The sequence below is a fragment of the Pinus tabuliformis genome, chromosome 1_2 (assembly GCF_031772625.1).
Source record: "Pinus tabuliformis cultivar Carrire ecotype Pingquan chromosome 1_2, CPIR1, whole genome shotgun sequence".
Classification (NCBI taxonomy): Eukaryota; Viridiplantae; Streptophyta; class Pinopsida; order Pinales; family Pinaceae; genus Pinus; species Pinus tabuliformis.
The window spans coordinates 966291071-966315172 of record NC_142298.1 but is presented as its reverse complement, the minus strand read 5'-3'; the positions used below and the strand labels follow the sequence as shown (position 1 = coordinate 966315172).

Here is a 24102-nt window from a genome sequence, read left to right as displayed (position 1 = left end):
ATATTTATTTTATTTTATATAATTTATGTTCGTAAAAGTATCAATCCCAATACACCCTCTACTCTGTTTTTACTCCTGGAAAAAGTTGTTTTAGCGTACTTCCCTAGTACGCATCCTCCGCATATATCATCATGCTCAGTACTAAGAAATGGAACTCCTGTAACAGTCTCCCTGAGCATCCTCAATGCTCCATGGTGTAAGTGTCCTATTTGCCTGTGGCATAGCTCATTCAGTTCCTTTTCACCATTAAGATTGTTGCCTATTAGTGCCATTGAGACTCGAGCTGCAACCTATACAGTATGTTGCTTCGAACTCCATTTTGTCTCCTCTTCTTCTAGCTTGGATGTTTGACATGTACTTTCTTTCCAATGAAGTATACATCGTATCCCTTGTCCTATAATTGGGACATTGAAATCAAATTCATTCTTAACCCGGGCACATGCAAAGCATTAGTGGCTCGAATGTCAATTCCTAATTCCGTCTGAAATGCTATGGTGCCTCTCCCTACTGGAGTACACTTATTATGTTTCCCATAGTAATCTGGAAGTCCATTTGCTCTTCTTGATAGCTCGAGAAATATTCTCGTACTCCAGTCATATGGACTGATGCCCCAGTATCAATGTACCAAACATCTGCTGATGTTGAACTTGCCAAGCATGTGAATTCTTCTTCTAATCTAGAAGATAGTCCAAAGACATCTTCATTTTCCATCCTTCTTTGTGCTATTTTCCTATCGATTTATGACATTTTTCTACCCCATCAACCCTTGTAAAATATCTGCATCCCAGCTAAAGATCTGCTCTATGAGAAAAAATACGTTGCTCCCTTCTGCCTCAAGTAAGCTTCGATCTGGAGATCAAATTTCTCTGTCGACTTACTTAGGGCAATTGATTTCTCCTCAAAACTTCGTCCTTCTTGGCCCTTGAACTGCGCTGCCTCTGGGGTTTCGAATTGTTGCCTCTGCAGTAATTTCGAAATCCTTTTCCTCTCTGCTTCTGAGCTCCTCTACTTACGATATGTGCCCTAATACCACATGAAAAATTCTAGATAGAAATCCAACTGCAGTGACTGATATTATTTCTTCTACTTATTAATTCAGAAATAAGTTATTCACAGTGTTTCTACAGAAAATATCTAAATAAATTCTACTACAACCTTCACAATTAGAATACTACGGAAAGTAAATGAAAAGAAAATTACTAGCACAAGTATAATTAGAATGACACAATTATTTTTGGACAATTGTCCCCAGAAAAACCCAATGCCAGAAAATCGGTGCAGCAGATGAGGGTTTCTTTATTAATCTTCAGCAAAAATCACATGTACAAGATACAACCAACAGAATAGAAGAGAAATCTTTGTGAGAAATTTACTGACAGTTTTCTCACACTTCCTGGTGAGATTCTGATCCAGGAGTGGACTTGCTACCTCATCTGCGTTAGCTTTTGTGTGAGGACTACGCAGTCCCAATGTCAGCCTCTGTGATGTCCCTTTGCGTCACAGCCTTTGCGCAGTCAATTCTCTCCTCTGCATCTTCTACTCTTGCACTCCCGACTGATGTTGCTACCCTGTCTCTCCTCCTCACCTGCAACTCTCCTTTTGAATCGATTTCCTCTTTGTCAAACTTTGACGAGTGAGAAAATCTATTTTTAGTTATAAGAAGAGCTTCGGCGTAAATCACGTATAGAAAGACCTTTGTCGACACGTTTCGAACCAGCAAGTGTGGCTCATCGTCAGGACAAGTTGAAGAAACAGATCCATCTTTGCATGTTAAATAGTCTGAGCAGGGCCTCCAACAGCTATCTAGATCAACGGCTAGTTTTGACTCAGGGACAATCAAAAAGTCAAATTGATTATCTAAAGGAAGATAGTTAATGACCAAACCTATATATAGATATATAATTATATAAATGGAATAATTTTAGAAGGGGTTTACGTTATTAATTAGTTAAAAATGTATAATTTAATAATAATTTTTTTTTAAATGGGAATTAGTTAAATTGAAGACCCAAAAAAATAAATAATAATAATATATATTCGTTAATAGATAAATAAATAAATTGATAAAAATATATATAAAATTAAAAGTAATAATAATATATATAAATTAGTTACGAAAAAAATAATAAAATAAATAATAATAAGAAAGTAAAAACGATTTATGGGTATTGTAAATAAGAAAAAAATAATACCCTTTAATTATATTAATTTCCTAAGTTTAGACTTAGGGTCCCATTAAAAATAATTAATTATTTTAATAAAACTATCTTTGGGTAGAATTTCCCAAAACAATTTATGGGTATTGTGGAATACATGTGTCCAAGCCTCCCTGCAAATTTTGAGACTTAGAGCACATCCGATGCTACTAGAAATCAACAAAAAGGAACACCTAAATTCACAAGAAACTCATTTTGAGGCTTTTAAGGATCATTTCTCTCATTAGCAAAGTGATTTAAGTGATTTTGCTCTAAGTGGTTCGACTAATCATTGTGGAATAGTAATTGTTGTCTTGTTGGTCACTCTATGCATTTGCATTGCATCATTGGCATGGTTTTGTCTCCATTTGCATCTCAAGATTGCATAATAAGTGTTCTTCAATATCTAAAGAAATTGTGCTCTAAAGAGATGGATATAATTTCTAAAGTAATATAGTATTGTTCTTTTTTCTTATTGTCATCATTGAGATTGCTAATTGATAAGATCACTTTACATATCTTTTGAGCATTCCTCATTGTCTCATTTGGTTTCTAATTTGCATATGGAGTCCATTGATAAATTGGTGCCCCTTTCTTTTCATTGCCATTATTCTAGAGCACTTATTTCATTGATTGTTAAGTCATTGAATAAATCTTGCGATTGGATAATCAATTAGAAGTTGCTTGTCTCATTGACTCATTGGATAAATTGGTTTTGAAGCACTTTAATTAGCAAATCAAGTGGCTTATTGGCACATTGCTTTAGTTGAGATTGTTCTTGTAATTGCTCTCTAATTACTTCATTTACATAAGTATTGAATCTTAGATAATTTAACTTGAAGTACTTAAAAGTCATTTAATAATCTCGATTAAGGCCATCACTCATATCTTCCATATATTCTAAGATTAGAAGTGCATTTTTAAAATAAAACTCCAAGCATAAGCTTCATTGATAGAAAGATAAGACACTGCCTCTCTCTTGGCTTGTGATGCTTGATCCTTGCACTAAGGTTAAAATAGGTGACCTTGCAGTTCTCTTGTGGATATCCCTTGTAGGAACGAAGGCACCTGGGTCGTCAGAACCTCACGGGAGGTATCGTTAATGAGGCCATAGCCTCCTCCTTGTGGGCTTCTTTCTACAACCTTCTTGCGAGACTTGCTTCAAGATGGCTAAATTGAGGGTTCTCATCTAGAATAGGCATTTTAACTAAAATTAACCAAGAGCTTGCATCTCACTTAGTTTTAGGTGTTGCATCTCATATAGGATAGTTTCTCATCCTAGCAGCGATTGTTCATCCAGTAACTTGGTATCATAATTCATATCCTGCAAGTAATTTGACTCCTAAGGCACTGGTCTCATACTAAAAATCATTAAATCTAATTAAGTTGTGCTAAATAATCAAACTTGCCAATTATCCTTAACCAAGTTGCTAGGCCATTCAATTGTGTCTCTCTAATTCATCATCTTGTCCATAGGGATTACTCCCTTAGCCTATTGTATGGAGACAGCTTAAATGGAGAGGGTAGGGATCAAAGCGACAGCCCCTGCCCTGAGCGTTGTCGAAAATGTAGTGTACAATTTGGGCGACAACAATTTCTATATTTTTTCAATGTGTAATTGCTTGATGACATAACTAATCAAAGTAAATATTAAGAAAAAGAATGCAGATCAGTCACAAGTAATTACCATGATAAGAAATTCTACATTGTATCAGAATTTCAACATGATCCCAGAGCTAAGGAAAATCGGCATACATATGAGCACAAAAGAAAGGATGAAGACCAAGTTTTAGAAGGAAGAATATATGCACTCGCTCAAGCAAGAAAGGAAGATTAAATCTCTAAAATAATTTCATGTGGAATGCAAATTATCTAAGGATTTTATTGATTGTAACAAACAAATATATAAGGATCCCTATGACAAGACTTCTTGTAGCATGTTTCTATCTACAACGATGCAAGTTCTTGTAGCATGTTTCTATCTACAGTGGTGCGAGTTCTTGTAGCATGTTTCTATCTATAGTGATGTGAGTTCTTGTAGCATGTCCCTTCGTGTCGATGCAAGTTCCAGTGGTACCTTTTCCAACAATGAAGCATACTCTCTTTGGCACCTATGAAGCTTCAGTGTTGGTCCTGAGATCTGAAATACACAAAAGGAACAAAACTATATGATGATGCAAGCTTTCTGACATATCTCCTTCTTTGTGACACAAATATTTGTGGTATAGATGCAAACACACAAGTCATCACCACTGCAGTGTACGAAGTACTGTGTATCCTAATTCAAAGCAAGAAAAGAAAGACAATTTGAACTGTAGCATCTACACTTACTGTGGCAACTCTCTAAGATTCAAAATATTTAATCTTGAACACTTCATTTTATACCCAAGACAAAGAAGAATAACAAAGTTGAAAGACTATTGAAGGAAGAAAAACAAAAGCTATAATTGATATTTGCAAGCCCTCGCTCAAGTGGATCAAAAGGTCAAACCTTGCACTTGACATTCTCTAAGGTTTATAAGAATCTATTGTCGCACTATATGCGAAATCTCCAAAGTGTTGGAAAATGTAACTAGGTTCGGTCTTCATTATTGTACTTGAGTGAAATGTAATATATTTGTCAAAAGAAAGTGAAAAAGAATTTTATTATTAATTTGAATTGACTTATTAAAGCATGGGTTTCATGCTTGGGTCAATTATAGGTCAAGCCTCCATTGTAGGCTTTAGGTTATTGTCAAAGTCATTTATTGTTTGACTCCTCCATCAAGTCATCCACTCATCAAAGACAACCTCTTCAAAGTCGGCCTCAAAAGAATTATTATCAAAAGAACACATGTCGGCTCAATTAAAGGACACATCTCTTCATGATACATGTTGGCTCAATTAAAGGACACATCTCTTCATGATACATGTTGGCTCATTTAGGACGAACGAACCACTATATATACCAGCCTGGGATCTTCGCATTTCACCAATTTAGAGCTCGCAATTTCAGAGAAATTTCGGTGATCACAGAGAGGAAGTTTCGGTGCATCTCAGAGAAAGTTTCGGTGAAATCTCAGAGACAATTTCGGTGAAATCTCAGAGACAATTTTGGTGCTAATTACAGTGAGAAGTTCGGATCTCAGTGAGACATATCCTCGGTGCTATCACAGTTAAGGAAATGTGGATTATTCAATCTACCACAGTTCGGTGCTCCCACGTTTTGATGTTATCACATACCACAATCTCAGTGCCAATTTTGTGTTCTCTTCTTTTGTTGTTTGGCATTAATCTTGATGATAAGAAAAAATAATTAAGAAATCTAATACTAATAAGGAAAACATCACAAGTTAATGTCATAATAAGGGAAATCATTTTCACTACCAACTCCTAGGATTTCCCAACACAAAGCTCTATGGACTAGCATGTGAGCTAAAAGAAGGTCATTGTCTATGTGAAATGCGAGCTACAGGAGATCAATTACTTTTATGGAATACAAAATTTCTGAGGTATCCGAGTTTATTGTGGTACTACTGAAGGGACATCACATCTAAGTACAAAAACAACGCATCCATAAAATACAGATTTTTATCTATACAAAGCATCTATTCACTGTACACTAGCATCTCTCAATTGAAGCCCATCAACACTCACAAAAATAGAAGACAACGAAATTTGAAAGGCTTGTTATCCACCACCTATGGGTAGTGTATTTAGGAGAAACTTTTTCTCCTAGATGGTCCTCAACCAGCACCTAACAGCCCCTTGCAACCGCCAAATAGATCAGTTGACAATTGTCTCTGCCACCTCAACCAACCATGTGGCCCCTCAACCACTTGTCATGATTGTATGCTTGAAGGTGGGCCTCCCGACCCTGAAGGTATGGCTTTTCATCAATATAGTTGAGTAATTTTCCTTACTTCTCATGGGCACTTTTGGACATGGATTGGTGGGGGGAATCGGCGAAAAGAGTGGGTTAGGTATATATTCTTGTCTCCACTACCCGATTTCGTGGTTACCCTTGTATCCTAGTCCTATGGGATCTCCTTTACTGGCAATTAGCTTTAGGGTTGGCACTACATCAGAAAACCAAATTTTGGTTGTGTGGTCTTGCTTCCCAACACCACCTACATCACTCCCCTTCCACTCATTTTGGCCCCATTGATCTCTTTTCCCATCCAGGTCCACATGTGTCCACTGGGTCAACATAGGGTTAGCCTCCCCATCCCCCTCCCCTTGTCCACACCTTGGGTCAGGCCTAGAACGATACCCCTGAGGTTGATGCAGCTAAAAAGAAAGGAAAAAGCATAATTTTGCCACTCTCAAAAGGAAATATACCGCAAGATGTAAAATATGGTCAGCATAGACAAATTTAGCATGTGGGCAAAAGCCAAACATGAGCCCTACCACTTATCCATGGCCATCACCCTGGTTCCTATGGCCCATACATGAGCCCCCTCCATGATTAAGGAACCCATGATTATACCAAAGCCTGGTGGGTGATGAACTGCGCCACCTTAAAGGGGTATCCACTGCTATATATTACACATCATGCTCTCATCCACTAGAGCCCCGAGCAGTTATGAAGAAAAATTGATAAAAGGCAAAAGGCATATAAAAAAGGGTGGAAAAACAAAGGCTAGAGTAACTCATGTCCCATGATTCGCTCCCTCCTACACCCGCATACCTGAGTGTGGGATAGCTACCCTTGTACCATGATATTTGGTCTGGATGATTCCCTTGATCCCTACATTGTTCCATTATTATATCATTTGCCACCTACCATTTAAGGGATGTCCCATGGACATGTCAAACCCTTTAGAGGTTGAAACCACCTAATAGGGTCCTTGGTTAACCCTCTTATTGAACTTGGAGACATTTGTACAAGCCAAAGCCCACTATGCAAGGGCATGCCACTATGAAATGCCCCACTGATTCCATGACTTGTAAGCTCTTTAACTTGATTATTCTAATGATTTGTTTTATTGGAGGGCAAGGGGACGCATTGGATCTTATGCGGGATTGCGAGTGGGTCTCCATTTTCGGATTGGTCTCCCTATACGAGTTACTAGCGCTCTAGAGGGCCGCATTTGCACTTGTAGGGTGAGCATTGAAAGCCATGGGCCTCCACCATAGCAGAGATTACTTCATGGATCCCCAGCATCGCTCATTGATTTCTCATGTTCCACCTGTGAGATGAGGATGATGCACCTGGTTCACCATGCCTAGTCGACTCCAAACTTGCACCATACACTTGTCAAATGTTCCAAGATCTGGAGGATGTCTCCCGCTGCAAAGGGAGGGCTTATATCATCATCATATCCCTTACGGATAGTCTACAGGCATTTTCTATCCTCCTGGAGACCCATGAAGATGTTCTTATGCCCCCACACCCACTTGGGAGCACTATAGGTTCTTGCCTGGAAAACAAGGGGTCAACCCCTTGTCCACTATGTTTGAAGTCCATTTCTACATCATGGCACCCCTTGGACTTCATTAGGCCTCCTCAAAAGCCCAACAACTCAATTTATTGATCATTCGACCCTCTTGAGATGCTTATTCTTGTATGATTGAGCTATTTGGTGAGCTTGTCACTAAAAGTATTGTTATTGTGCACATTATTTTATTTTAGGGGCTCAATTAGGCCAAATTAGCTAAATCGAACTCATTAGAGATTGTATAAATAGAAGTGAGATGATTCATTTTCATCATCATCACTTGGATTGGGTTTTTCTCCCTTGTGAGATTTTCTCTATCCCTTTTGGAACGTGAATTTGGATGATATGAATGAATTTTGGAGACAAGAAAAAGAAGATCCAAACATCAAAATTCAAGGGTAACCCGATACAAGGGTAACCACGAAATCGGATACAAGGGTAACCCGATTTCGTGGTTACCCTTGTATCCTAGTCTTGTGGGATCTCCTTTACTAGCCATTAGCTTTAGGGTTGGCACTACATGGGAAATCCTGATTTTGGTTGTGTCCCACTTCCCGACACCACCTACATCACCCCCTTCCACTCATTTTGGCCCCATTGATCTCTTTTCCCATCCAGGGCCAAATGTGTCCACTAGATCCACATAGGGTTAGCCTCCCCCTCCCCTTGTCCACAACTTGTGTTGGGCCTAGAACGATGCCCCGGAGGTTGATACAGGTAAAAAGAAACGAAAAAGCATAATTTGGCCACTCTCAACAAGAAATGTACCATTAGATGCAAAAGCTGGTTGGGACATACAAATTTAGCACATGGGCAAAAGGAAAACATGAGCCTTACCCCATATCCATGGCCATCACCCTGGTTCCTATGGGCCCTAGATAAGCCCCCTCCATCATTAAGGAACCCACGATTGTTTCAACCCCTGGTGGGCGATGAAGTGCCCCACTTTAAGGGGGTAGCCATTGCTATATATTACACATCATGCTCTCATCCCAAAGAGCCCCGAGCAGTTATGAAGACAAATCAATAAAAGGCAAAAGGCATATAAAGAAGGGTGGAAAAAAAAAGTTTGAGGTACCTCATGTACAACGATTTGCTCCCTCCTACACTCACATACCCAAGTATGGGATTCTCTTATTATATCTACCCTTGTACCATGACATGGGGTTTGGATGATTCCTCTAATCCCCAGTCCACTCCATTATTATATCATTTTCCATCTACCATTTGAGGGATGTACCATGGACATGTCACCCCCTTTATAGGTTGAAACCACCTAATAGGGTCTTTTGTTAATCCTATTATTGAGCTTGGAGACATTTGTAGTATGTACATGCCAAAGCCAACTACGGAAGGGCATGCCATCATGCACTGCCCCACCAATTCCATGTTTTGTAAGCTCTTTTACTTGATTATTCTAATGATTTGTTGTATTGGAGGGTGTTGAAAGATGTGTAACTAGGTTCGGTCTTCACAAGTATGAATTGTATTCTTGTAAATTATAAAATGAAAACAAATTATTATTATTATTATTATTATTATAGCATGAGTTTCATGCTCAAGTTATTTTATTTTATAGGTCAAGCACCCATTGAGTGCTTCTAAGGTTTGTCCTAGATCTAAGAGTCGTTGTCATATATTGAAGACCCCAATGAGCACATTGTATCTTGTAAAGAAAATTTACTTTTGTCTTTAAAGTGTCGAAATACCCTCCAAGATCAAGTCAGCCAAGAAGTTGTCGAGTCGACATAATTGAAGAGCCATGCCTACCCCTTGAAGAACCCTATATAAAGAGAGGAACTCATCCTCCAAAGAAACTCTCACTTATCTCTCATTCTATGCGAAGAAGAGGTCAAAGAAGAAGGACAAAGAAAGACAAAGTGTTTGGGCTAGTTCTCTCTCCCACCTGCTAGATGAAGCTAGGGTTTTTGCGCAAAGGTTATATCTAGTTCGATCTTGGAAGGAAGAGAGGAAAAATGCAAGTGAAGGTCACTAAGGGTTCTCTCTAGCCCTAAGACACAAGGAAATTCAAGCGAAGGGAAGAATAAGGCTCTAAGAGGAAGATCGAAGTTCTCAAGTCTGGTAGCCGCAGGTTTCAAGCAAACAAAATTTCGGATCTGCAATAGGAGGTCATAGTTCTTGCAACAAGAGGCCGAGCTGGTGGTTGATCTTGATCTTGGAGGGTATTGGTCTGAGTCACAAGGTCTTATTATTTGTCAATTGAGGGATCTATAAGAAGAGAAGAGATTTAAGGGTTTTCCCCTCAAGAGGAAGGGTTTTTCCCCTGGCTTGCAGCCTATATACTATGTCACTGTTCTTATTGTTTTGGTAGTTGTTTGATGTATCTCATATTATAATAATATAGAACAAAGCTAATAAGGAAAAAGGTATCACAAACAGTTATCAAGTTAAAGAGAATTAACATATTCATTGCCCTATTGAATTCTCAACTTGGTATCAGAGCTAAGGTTAGAAAAGGGCATCATGAAGATCTCCTCTACAATGAAGAAGTTCATCTAGAAGTGTTCCAAGATAGCAAGCCATCTCAAGGAAAGTGTCAAAAAAGCATGGAGTCTCTTATTTTCTTCTAAGAAGGTATCAATCAAGGAAAAGGATAAAGGTCTCTTCTTGACTCTCTCTGGCACATTCCAAGATGAAGACATTTGGGTAATTGATAGTGGTGCATCAAGACACATGACTAGCCATTCCAAACAATTGAAGACCTTATCAAAAGGAAAATCCACTTATTCAGTGGAACTTGGAGATAACAAGAGCTATCCCGTAAAGGGTATTGGATCGACCTCTATAAAGCTGGAGAATGGAAGCAACATCCACCTCAACAACATTCTATTTGTTCCAGGTTTGCATAAGAACTTACTTTCCATTTCAAGCTTAGAAGATAAGGGTGATAGAGTAGCTTTCATTGATGGAAAGGTTGTTGTATGGAGTAAAGACTCAAGTATAGAACAAGCTAAAGTCATTGGCATTCGAGAAGGAAAGACTTTACAAACTGATATCTCTTTTGGCCCAGGCCCTAGTTCACATTGAAATTAGCCAGTGTGAACTCTGGCATAGAAGATTTGGTCATCTACATTTCAAGATCCTTCCAACCCTAAGTTCCATAGTACATGGAATACCTGAACTGAAAGAAGATCACGAAGGAGTATGTAGGGGATGTGCATTGGGTAACAATACCAAGAGACGATTTGGAAGCGGTGCTTCACGATCAAAAGAAATCTTGGATCTCATTCACTTTGATGTATGTGGCCCTATGTCTCCTAAATCACTTGGAGGTCATCTCTATTATGTCACATTTACGGATGATCAGTCAAGAAAGACCTAAGTTTACTTAATGAAAACCAAGGATGGGGTATTTACAAAATTTCAAGAATTCAAAGCTGAAGTAGAGAACCTTACAGAAAGAAAAATCAAGTACTAAGAACTGATAATGGAGGAGAATATACATCCAAGGAGATTATAGCATTTTGTAAGGAGTCTGGGATTAAGAGGGAGTTCATAGTCCCATATAATCCCGAGCAAAATGGAGTTGCAGAACGGAAGAATCGATCCATTGAAGAAAGTGTAAAAGCAATGTTGCATGATCAAGATCTACCTAAGTTTCTATGGGGAGAAGCCACGAAGATAATTGTTTACATTCAAAATCGAAGTCCCCACAGGTCCCTAGACAACAAAACTCTGGAAGAAGTATTCACTGGAAAGAAGCCATTTGTGGATCATCTTTGAATCTTTGGTTGTCCCCTATATATCCACATACCAAAGGACAAAAGAAAGAAGTTGGATCCATCAGGTATGAAGAGAATTTTTTTGGCTACAACAACTCATTGAAAGCCTATAGGATCTACATAAAAGAATGACATCACATAGAAGACAGTAGAGATGTCATATTTAATGAAAGCATAGCATTCAAGAAATCAAAGGAACTTTTCGTAGACTTTGATGATTTAGAACTTTCGATATTTGAGGAAGAAGTTGACAAGGGAGAAGAAGAATCACACCATGAAGAAGAATCCCTGAAACAAGGAAAAGACCTAATTGGTTAAAATCTACACTACTTGATGCAAAAGGTCATGGGAAAGAGAAAGGCTCATTTAGAGAGAGCAAGAAACCCAAGAGATATTTTGGGTATGCTGCATATATGACAAAATTAATAGAAGCAAAACCATCCACTTTTAAAGAGGTTGTAAATCATTAGGAATGGAAAGATGCCATGATTGAAGAGTATCAACATATAATGAAGAATTAACTCTGGGAGGCCATACCTAGGCCCGAAGACAAATCTGTGGTAACTTCCAAGTGGATCTATAAGATCAAACATGCGCCAGATGGAAGTATAGAAAAGTAAAAGGCAAGATTTGTGGCTTGGGGTTTCTCTCAACTAGAAGGCATTGACTAGGAAGAGACATTTGCTCCAACAGCAAGATATACAATGATTCGTTCATTAGTCTCTCTGGTTGCATCGATGGGATGGAACATCCACCAAATGGATGTCAAGACTGCATTTCTGAATGGCACAATAGATGAAGAAGTCTATATAGAGCAACCCTTGGGATTCGAAGTTAAAGATAGGAAGGCATATGTTTGCAGATTGAAGAAAGCATTATATGGCCTCAAGCAAGCACCAAGAGCATGGTATGAGAGAATGGATGCATACCTACAAAGAATAGGCTTCACAAAAAGTTATGTTGATCCAAACCTTTATATCAAGGTTGTAGATGGAGAACCTGTAATCATTCTCCTGTATGTTGATGATCTTCTCTAAACAGATGTAGAAAGTCGAATTGAACAATGTAAGAAGCAACTAGCAGCAAAATTTGACATAAAGGATCTTGGGTTGATACATTACTATTTGGGACTACAAGTCTGGCAAGGACCTGATGAAGTTTATTTGGGTCAAGGAAAGTACGTGATCAAGATGTTGAAGAGGTTTGACATGATGAATTGCAAACCTATGACCACTCCGATGATCAAAAACTTGAAGAGGCTAAGAAGTTCTTAATCAAGCCCTATGGATGGTTCCAAGTATAGACAATTAATTGGCTCACTGATGTACTTGGTGAATACTCAACCAGAAATATGCTGTGTAATAAATGTTCTTAGTCAATTCCAAGTGGTGTCGAACCATGAATATTGGATAGCAGCAAAACATATTCAGAGATATCTGCGAGGAACCATTCACTACTGCCTGAAGTATAATAGAAGGAATGATGTCCAACTGATTGGATATACAGATTTTGACTGGGGAGGCACTGAGCAAGATGGAGGGAGCACTATAGGAGGATGTTTCAATTTGGGATCCTCCATTGTCTCATGGATGAACAGAAAGCAAGATAAAGTTGCTTTCAGCAGTGCTGAGGCTGAGTATGTTGCAACCTGTGAAGTAAGCAGAGAAGCAGTATGGCTAAGCAAGTTGCTATCTGACCTAGTTGAAGGACCAATGAACCCTACAGTGATACTTTGTGATAACACCAGTTGTATATGCTTGTCTGAAGACTCAGTATTTCATGGAAAGACAAAAAATATAAACAACAAGTATCATTATATTCGAGAGCTAGTACAATGAAAAATTCCCATTGGGGTTTTCAATTTATGAAAAATGCCAGCCGTAGCTACATAAATTTTCAACAAGTTGACCCTCTAGGTAGACAAGTTGGCCTGCTCAAAGGACATGTCTCTTCATATGATCGAAAAACTATACACTGCCACATATCCTCCATCGTTTGGCATCAATTTCGAACTCTTACGTGGTAAGATAATTCGGGTCTGTGGCACAAATCTGAGACCTGAAAAGGTGTATCTTCAGTGGCATCATCTATCCCTATAATGCGAGTTTCCAAGACATATTCTATCTCTGTAATGTGAAGTTCTTGTGTCATATTCCTCTCTGTGATGTGATGATTCCTGAGGCAACAGTGTGAAATATTATGAGGCATATATGCAAATTTTCTGAGGCACTAATAGAGGCATATCCAAGTTTTTCTGTGCACTGTTTCTTCTATGAATACAAGCTACCTGAGATACCATTACATCAGTATTTATACAAGCTTCTATCTCTGTGTGACATGGCATTTAAGGACAGACATGTGGCATTTTTGTGACCAGACTTATTGATGGAGTCATAGCAGAATTTGGGGCGCTGACCTGGTACTAGGGTGACTGGTTTGTTTGACTTGGATTTCTCTTGTTGATGAAGAAGCTATATGGAAAGGATTGACGAGTTTTCCACCTGTGGGTTTTTCCCTGGCCTCTGGCCTAACTTCTGGTGTCTCTCGCTTCTTGTACATTATGATCTCTATATTTTGTTATTGTGTAATTGCTTGATGACATAACTAATCAAAGTAAATATTAACTAAAAGAATGCATCTCAGACTTTATGCTTCTGTGATTCATGATATATTGTTCAGATCTTCTGGAAAAATCACATTGAGAATAAAGGGTCGACGCATTTCGAACCTAAAACTAGGTTCATCATCAGGGCCAGGAAGTTCTGAACAATAAAAAGAATGCATATCAGTCCCAAGTAATTACCATGATAAGAAATTCTACATTGTATTTGAATTTCAACAAAATCAAAAAAATGCCTACCTGCAGTGTTCACAAGTTAAAATAAAGTATTTTCTACAATCTTATGAAATCAATATGTGCACGATTGATAATAGCCTCAGGATAAAATATAAATTGTCCACTAAGCATATATGACAACATTTCCTAATTATAGCAACCATAAAATGGTTATATCTGTATTGGGGAAAGAAGCAAAAAAACATGTCTGAAGTGTTTAAAATTAAGATAGTGTTTTCTACAATCCTGATTGCCATCAATGTAGCCAAAAGTGTAAAACAAATCTAAGTATTTCATAAATTTTCAGAATTTTAAGACTCATCAAATTAGATTTTCAAGATGCTATAGACATATAAAAATAAAAGCACTGAACGAGCTCACACATCATCATGAGAATCAGAAATTGGAAGCATAGTTAATAGAATAATCATCACAGTCCACATGTAAGTCCTCCCTAATCATCTCTTATGATAGCATTAAAATGTAGTTCAAGGTCAACATTTCATTTCTTTAACTCTTCTATTTCTTATTTACTATTTCTTTTTGTTATTAGAGTGGTACCCATCATATATCACACAGATTATAACATAGGCCTTAGGTATCAATCTTGGACCTCCATGTCCTTGAGCAAATACAATAGGGGCAGGTGCCATGCTGATTGAAAATAACAGTTAGTATATTTGTCATGCTAAACGATGTTACAACATTATAGTACTATACAAATGAATGTGCTAAGATAAACTTGCACTTGCTGAACACTTCCATTTTTTATAAGGATAATAGTAATTGATGATTTGTCTGTAGATATCATGGAAAAATAGATTTGTCCAAATTTCACATCCAGTAATCAACAAATTCTAGCCAATGAATGGCAAACCATAAAGAAAAGATCTCCTACACATTTCCATTACTCCTTGGAAGTGTCGATCTTTAAATCATAGCATTCAGGGATAAATGTAACATTAAATTTAAACATATTGCACACCTGTTGCCATGTCGTGTCCACTGGAGGTTGTCTACGTCCGTCTTGTGCATCAAAGTCTAATATGCCATAATCTCTTAAACGAACCTAAAGTTACAAAGTTGAAAAAATGAGGCAATAAAAACAAAAGCACATGAATACTTCACTCCAAGCATAACATCCACATAAAGAACTATATTTAATCAGCTCAAAAAAATTCAAATAGATGGTACTATAATCATTTGATAAAGGTCATTCAAAATTATGAATGTACAAACCCGCAAAAAGGCTCGAACCCGTTGCAGATTTCCAGTGGAGCCTCCAAGAGCTGCCTGCAATACTAAATAAAAATGATTTTTACTAGAAAATCCACTTATACTCTTGCAGAAAAAAATTCTCACAATCTCGAGTAACTTTAACATGTCTGAGAACATAACACAAAGTCAATAAAAAATCACCAAACAAAGATGCTGTGAAATTCCTCAACTAAATCCATGTTAAAAACCATGAATTTGCAAAAACTAAATACATGTTTGAAACCATCTACAAACAAAGACTATGTCCCCAACTGAGCAGCTTAAGAAACTAGGACACCTCTATGAAGTCATGGGTGTCCGTAGCTATTGTTAAGATAGTTATCATTCTATAATTTATTGCAATACTAATTTATATCAAATGATAAATGATAAATTGACCATATATAAAATGGGAATCAAGGGATGTCATATGATAGTAGATGATATCCATTGAGTTACAACAAATGAATGAGCAATGTGTGCATGTATGACAATGCATATCTACTATTTGAATTTTATTAACATTTTCTTAACTTGACAGCAATGCAGTCCTTGCTCCAACATTTTCCTTGACAACAACAAAATCCTGGTCAAACTAAGCCAGAAATAAGACTAGATCTGTTAACATTGAGTGCTCGCAGAGAGCAAGCCGACGTGCCTCATAAACAGGATGGAATATACACTGATGGTTTAAAATCATCCAAGCCACAGCCTGAGCTGAGATGCAGACTTGTTTTTCTGTAGAAAGACCAGTGTTTGCACCAATTAAATGTGCTGGGCACGAGCTGATTTGTAGGCTAAGTTTAGAAGAAAAATACAGCTACTCTGGCACGAATATTTTTTTCTTAAACCCTTCAGATGAGTGTTCTTTAGCCCCCTACCTGTATGTGATAGAAACTGACGTGCTAGGCAAACTCCTTGATGCTGCAAGATCACAGGGGTGACTGGGATGGATTATCATTCATGGACAGAGTACCGAATAATCATTTTTCTGCTGATTCTCTTGATCTATATACAGTTGTCTCTTAAGTCAGTTGGATCTGCCTTCAGCTGCCTAGACATGTTTTATGCCACTCCAGGTCCAATTATTAGCCACTAAAAGTCTGATTTCTGGCTGATTGGGTTGGGTGTAGTTACTTCTTGATGGAAGCTGACTACTGATGTGCACATCATCAAATATTTTGCAGTTCTCTTTGGTATTAATGGTTTTCCTTGCTGATTTGTGAGATTGGTGCCTCCAAAAGTTGCAATGCAAGTTTCAGAGATGGTACTTTAGAGACCTGCCTCCTGTTGGCAAGCTTACTATCTCCAAGCAGGCCATGATTATGATGTCTCTTGTTGCTTTCCTTCTAGCACTCAACATAGTAAATTGGAAAAACTCTAACAGAAATTTCCTTTGGTCCAGGTTTGGTGGTGAGAAGGTCATCCCCACTGTCCCATGGTGAATCTGTACATTGTCCATGCAAGATGAAGACTTGCCATTCATTGACATTGTTCGGCAGGGTGCAAAGTTGCCTGCCAAATGGGCTGTACACTCTTTTCAGATAAGCCTTGCTTCTTGTTTGGCAGGGTGCAAAGTTGCCTGCCAAATCGGTTGTACACTCTTTTTAGATAAGCCCTGGAAGCAATCACTCCAGTTCAGATTTGAAAGTGGTAGTCCTTTCCTTGAAAATGGTGTTAACTTCACTTTCAGCTGTGGTCAACTTTATAACGTAATCATTATCTCTAGGTTCTGCTACGGCCGACCTTGTACATGTAACCTCATAACCCTTCTTGGGGAAAATGACCTACTTGTAAGTTGTGTAAAAATACCAACTCTCATTTGTAATTCATCATTCAAGTTATTTTTATTTTCATCGTTTATCAAAGGAATTTGCCTAAGGGTACCCTCTGCTGTTGCATTGTGGATTTCTCTATTTTTTCCACACTTGTATTTCAGTTATTTCTCTTTATTTCAGAGTTACAGTTCGTGTTGGTTCCATCTGATTTTTTTTCCTTGTGAATCTCAACATGCTATTATAGTGTGTTTGAACTTCACTCAATTCAGCAGCTGATCCAAATAGTTTCAGCTAGTGGCATCGCTTAAGGGATGCAAAACCAGGCATTTTTTATCATCTCTTTGTAGAGTTTCCTCTGGTTTCAACAATGCTTCAAGGATCACTTCAACAACTAATCGGAATATATTTGGTTAGTGGCATTGCTTTAGGTTTCTTTGCAATCACAAAATAAGAGATTTTGAATCATCTCTTTTCCTATGGTTCCCTGGGATTTGTCCAAGGGTTTAAATCACCTTCAAAAGTAGTGCAATTTTTGTGGGGTTAATATGGTTTAAATCCTCCTTCAAGGTTACAGCAGTTTTTCTAGCATTTTATGGTGTTAAAACCCTCCTTCGAGGCAAATGCTCTAATCATTCCCTTGCTCTACAATGAGAGGTGGTGTATTGTAATGTTTCTTTTTGGAAGAAGTTGGTACCATACTTTCTCTTGGGCCTACACAGGTTGTTATGACACAATCTCAAGCCCAAAGATGAAAAGTCCTACCACCTAGATGGAGACATGTTAAACTAGGATGATGCCCATTGTCACCTCACCATCACTCCTTGGCGCTTTAGACAAAGGTATCCCTAAGTCAAGGGTGGCTTCCCTGTGATTGCTACATCACTTTGTGTAGTATGGAGTGGGAGTAAATGAAGAATAAAACAAATACAACAAAAAGATAAAGGAAAGTTTTCAAAAGATGGCAAAGTTTCTTATATATATATATATATATAGCAAAAGTGCGGATAACCAAAATAGCACCAAGTACAACCCATCTCTAAACCAAAAATACATCAACAAAGAGGCTCTAGATGACTTCCAGAGCAAGGTTACTTGGGAGCAGGAGCAGGCAACAACATTTTCCAAAGCTCCCGAGTATGGAGCAAATTTTTATATAATATATATTTTGATGCATAGATGTCAACAAAAACAAGTAGAATGATGAATTAGATATAAAAATCATAAAAACATCGAGAAAACCATATAACATCAATCATCTAGAAGTTATAATCTTCATCAACCACGTCCACAAGTTACAAGTTCTCATTTATATAGCATGTAAAGGTGCACATAACCAAAATAGCATCATATGCAATCCATCTCTAAATGGAAAATACATCAACAAATAGGCTCTAGATGGCCTCTCACATCCAAAAAAATAATGCTACAACATATAGCTACATATCATCAAAATCATTGCCTACCTTGGCATCTTTGTCAATAATATCACCCTCTAAGCAAAGAACATAAGATACAAAAAATGTAGCATGTCAATTCAAGATTTTGTTTGAGTGATAGGTACAATTTTAGCAAGGTCATGATAGAAGAGTTTGTTGATTTGGGGTAGCATCGAATGTGCTCTAGCCATGAAAATTGGTGCAGATGCTAAAGCACATGAGATCTCCAAGACCAGAAAGGGTTTGGGCAGATTCTAATCAGTTTGGGAGATATTTAAATAATTAATATTTTTAATGGAGTTCCTAAGTATAAACTTAGGAAAAATAAAATATTAATGGGTACTAATATAAAATTGGGTTAGAAGGTTCGAAAAGTCATGGATCAAGCCAAATCTGAACTTAGTTGTTGATTAGAGATTTAATCTCGGTCGTTGATGGACCAACGAGAAAAGTATAAGAGGAGGCTTGAGGATCAGTTGGAGAAGACACCAGAGTGATCAATCATTATATTCTCTAGAGTGGGGTTTGCTAAGAGAGATAGAATCAGTGATCAGCAGAGAGGGGCAGTGAATACATAGCAGAGAGGCAGAGTTGGTACCAGAGAGACATCGATCCGTTGGGAGTTGCACAGAGCCAGGAGAGACCAGCGTGGGCGACGTAGGGGGTCTAAGGGCTAACGCAGAGGCTAGCAGAGCTGAAGTAGGGCCAAGAGGCAGCGTTGGGAAGATTTTCGTGGGGCAGACTGGGTGCTGGTGAGCCAAGAAGGGTGACGCAGTCCCTATCAGAGTGACGTAGAGCAGTGGAAGCTACAATTGTTGTGGGATCGTTCATCTATTGATTGATTAGCCGGAATATCTATCTCCGAGGAGAGCTACTACTATTGAGGGCATTCTCTGTTGGGTGGGCCATTTCTCTCACCCAACTTGTATTCTGAAAACTGCACAATAATAAAACCATCTGAATAGCTGCATCGGTTTTCCCGCATTGGGTTTTTCTGGGGACATTGGTCCAAAAATAACGGTGTCACTTGTGTGCTTGTTTTCTTTCAGTTGATGATCTGTAGATGTTGATATTATACTTGTGTTTATTTTCAGTATTTACATGGTAAATAACTTGTTAAGTAATTAAACAAGTAGGAAGAAATAAACCAGATAGTACAGGAAGAATTTCTAACGGGTTAAACTTAGAAATTCCAACATGGTATCAGAGCGTGGTTGCAAATCACAGGATAACTGAAGGCATCAGCTAGCAGAGCAGTAGCAACAGATTCAGTTGTCCCGAGTGACAAAGTTGATCCGTGCAGAAGGCGACAGAGGAAGGAGTGACGCAAAGAGACTGTGTCATCATTCTGGGCCAGAGAAAGGCAGCACAGAGGCTAAGGGAGGCAAAATCAGGCTCACACAAAGGCCAGGAGGGCTGACGCAGTTGACTAGGGGAGCTGATTTGTCGATGCCAGGATTGCGTACAGCCAAGTAGCTCAATCCTTCAATTGCTAGGGTATAGGAGGTTGCAGGTAATTTGCGGAGCGAATCTGGTGGGGTACTATACAATACCTAACAGGGCAAGACCAAGGAGGAGGGATTTCCAGAAGGAAAATTGAGACTCAGAAGGAGTCGAACAGAGGACTTCCAAGAGGGAAGTAGAGAGACTCGAAGGAGTCGAAAGAAGAGAAGCATAGTGGTCGTGAATGGACTGAGAGATCAGGATAGGTTGGACAGAGCATCCAACTTCGTGGTCTAGAAGGCTAGGATCTTGTCCATTCTAGATAGATATCACATCAAGGACTTCACCTTGAAAATAATAGCGATCCCAGTTGACCCAGCTGAAAATGAGAAGTATGAGGAGGCAATGGCCAGGGCGAAGTGCATCATCATTTATGGCGTCAAGGATCATGTGGTGTCGCATATTGCCGAGAAGGACACGGCAAATGAGATGTGGGATGCCTTAAAGAAATTGTACCAGCATACTTCCGTGCAAAGGAAGATGTTACTTGAAAATCAGTTGCGGTCATACTAGATGCAGAAGGGAGATCAGATAGATGTCTTCCTCGGTCGATTGAAGGAGATCCATGACTAGCTAACTTCCATAGGGGCCACACCGGATCAGGAATTGATGATGAGGACCGCATTGAACGCAGTCTCAGAGGATTGGGAGGTATTTGTCCAGATCATACTGGGCAGGATGAACCTTCCAAATTGTGAGGAACTGTGGGCAGCTCTTCGTCAAGAAGAGATCAGACGAGTGACCAAGGCGAGGAATAGTGGCAAAGGGGTCAAAATCAAGGAGGAAGAAGAGGATGTGGTTCTAGCATCTGCGGGAAAGCAAGAGAAGAGAAAGAAGAAGGACCTCTCCAAGGTCAAGTTCTTTCATTGTGGGGAACTAGGTCATTTTGCGAACCAATGTCCTAGGAAGAAGAGTAAGGGAGAGGCTTCTGAGACCAAGGCAACGCCAGCAAGGGCAGAGAAAGAAGTCGAGGAGGATGACGATTGTGCCATGAGTGCTCATGTGCCACTTGAGAAGAAGTGGGGAGACATCGAGCTGTAGTCAGACGGACTTGGGCAGGATCCTTGACGTACCCAACCTCTTGGATTATACCTTGCTACGAGAGCCCCGAAGAGGAGTAGCAAGACTGGCGGATGTCGGTAGAGACGGATGCAGATGGAGCGGCAGAGAGTGCTACAGTGCAGGAGTCCCGGGACAGCGCGAGGCTAGCAGGCTGCAATAGTGCGAGGCACGGGAATGTTGCACCAGTCCAGGATGGCACAGAGAGGTGTGCAACAGTGCGAGATGCAGGGAGTTGTTGTAGCATCAAAGACGTCTGTAGAGGGAGCACTTGTTAGCGACAGAGGGAACTTCAACATCGAGAGTGTCTCTAGCCTGACAGGGAAGTCAGAGTTGAGTGGATCAGTTACTTACTTCTAGGTATCTGAGTTGCAGTGCAACAATTAGCAGTGGCAGTGTTATGGGTAGCATAATGCAGCATGATGAGAGGGGGATGCATTGAAGATGTAGTGCTGGGAGGATGGACCAACAGTAACACGGATGCAAAGAGAGCTGTCGTATGGATGCAGCAGTGGCAATGGCGGGGCCATGGCAATAGTACAGGATGTAGCAGTGCAGAGGATGTTGGGCAGGGAGGCCTAGCATCAACACAGGGACTGGCGCTGGATAATCAGGGTGATACTCAGTGAGGAGTATTACTAGAGCACAGTCCTCGCTAAGAGGGAGTGTTGATTTGGGGTAGCATCGGATGTGCTCTAGCCATGAAAATTAGTGGAGAGGTTAAAGCACATGAGATCTCCAGGACCCAAAAAGGGTTTGGGCATATTCTAACCGGTTTGGGAGATATTAAAATAATTAATATTTTTAATGGAGTTCCTAAGTCTAAACTTAGGAAAAATAAAATATTAACGAGTATTAATATAAAATTGGGTTAGAAGGTTCCAAAAGTCATGGATCAAGCCAAATCTAATCTTAGTCGTTGATTAGATATTTAATCGCAGTCATTTATGGACCAACGAGAAAAGTATAAGAGGCTTGAGGGTCAGTTGGAGAAGCCACCAGAGTGATCAATCATTCCATTCTCTAGAGCAGGGTTTGCTAAGAGAGATAGAATAAGTGATCAGCAGCGAGGGGCAGTGAATACATAGCAGAGAGGCAAAGTTGGTACCAGAGAGACATCGCAAAGCCGGGAGAGGTTGACGTAGAGGCAGTTGGAGGCTATGCAGAGGCAGTTAGGAGCTGCACAGAGCCAGGAGAGACTAGTGTGGGTGACGTAGAGGGTCTAAGGGCTGACGCAAAGGCTTCAGTAGCTGCGCAGAGGTTAGCAGAGCTAACGCAGGGCCAAGAGGCAGACTAGATGCTAGCGAACCGGGAAGGGTGATGCAGTCCCTATCAGAGTGACGCAGAGCAGTGGAAGTTGCAATTGTTGTTGTGGGATCGTTCATCCAGTGATTGAGCAGCCAGAATATCTGTCTCCGAGGAGAGGTATTACTAACAAGGGCATTCTCTGTTGGGTGGGCCATTTCTAGCACCCAAGTTGTATTATGAAAACTGCATAATAATAAAACCCTCTGAATAGTTGCACCGGTTTTCCCGTGGGTTTTTCCAAGGACATTGTTCCAAAAATAACAGTGTCACTTGTGTGCTTGTTTTCTTTCAGGTGATGATCTGTAGATGTTGATATTGTACTTGTGTTTATTTTGAGTATTTACATGGTAAATAACTTGTTAAGTAATTAAACAAGTAGGAAGAAATAAACCAGATAGTACAGGAAGAATTTCTAAGGGGTTAAACATAGAAATTCCAATAGAGTTCGACAACCAATGTCACTAACATCAACGTACATAGAGGGCTTCGTGCTTTTGATTAAATATGAGTCCCATACCCTAGTACATAACAACATTCAATGGAAACGTTGCAATCCCCCCAATCCTGAAAAATTGACAAGTTTGATGGATTTTGAGTGAGATCTAAAATTCTACTTTCTCCATATGAAATACAATCAAATTGAAACCACTCTCAAAGATCCTGAGCCATTTCATGGTAATGTTAAAAATTTAAGTAAAAGGATGAAAATGAAAGATAGAGGAGAATTTCATATCTATGGCCATAGGCTTGAATATAAAGTTGTTCTACTCAAGAACTCTTGTTTCTTCGAAAAAAATTGTGTTTGGAATATCTTTGTGACAAAAAAATTGTGAAAAAAACATGGAGCGAATTTTCTTTTGCGGGAGAGCACTTCGGGAGAGATTCAAGGGGAGGGAGGGGGGGCGGCACCCCCCCGGAAACCATGTTCTAGAGTCCAAAAAAAAAAATCAAGCTACAATATATACCTGCATATCATCAAAATCATTGCCTATATTCGAATCCTCATAATCAATATCACCTTCTAAGCATTAAAATAAGATAGAAAAAGCTTAACATGCCAACTTGAGATTTTGTCTGAGTGATGGGTACAATTTTTAGCAAGGTCATGACAAAGGTGTACATAAAAGCCCTGATGCTCTTGATTAAACGTTAGTTCCGTACCCTCATATATGATAGACACCAATGGAAACGTTGCAACACCCCTCATTCTAAAATCCTAAAAACTTTGAAAGTCTACTAGATTTTGAGTGGGATCTAAGATCTACTTTCTCCATATAAAATTGAATGAGAATGGAACCACTCTTAAGCATCTTGAAACAATTAATGATAACGTTAAAAATTTAAGTAAAAGTGACATTTTCCTCAAGGAAAATAACATTATTATTAATTGCATAGCATTTGTAGGGCAATACGGTCAAATACTAGGTTGCCCCAGTCATAAATTATTCCTTTAAAAAAACAGCATTCAAAGCAATATTATCATAGCCGAATCAGTCATCAAACCAGTAAATCCCCCCAAATCAGGAACCGGTCAAAACTGGACTAGAACTAGTAAAATAACTAAACC

At 39.1% G+C, this 24102-nt stretch overlaps 1 protein-coding gene across 1 annotated transcript in view; it reads right to left on the bottom strand.

Moving 5' to 3' along the window:
* The window catches only part of LOC149209197 (nuclear pore complex protein NUP93A-like), a 271345-nt gene that overhangs the window by 76228 nt on the left and 171015 nt on the right, over positions 1-24102 (bottom strand). The window contains exons 9-10 of the mRNA XM_089396303.1: positions 15434-15487; positions 15180-15263 (exon numbers count right to left, since the gene is read on the bottom strand). Coding sequence (XP_089252429.1) covers positions 15180-15263; positions 15434-15487 — 138 coding nt within the window. The remainder of the gene's footprint in view (positions 1-15179; positions 15264-15433; positions 15488-24102) is intronic.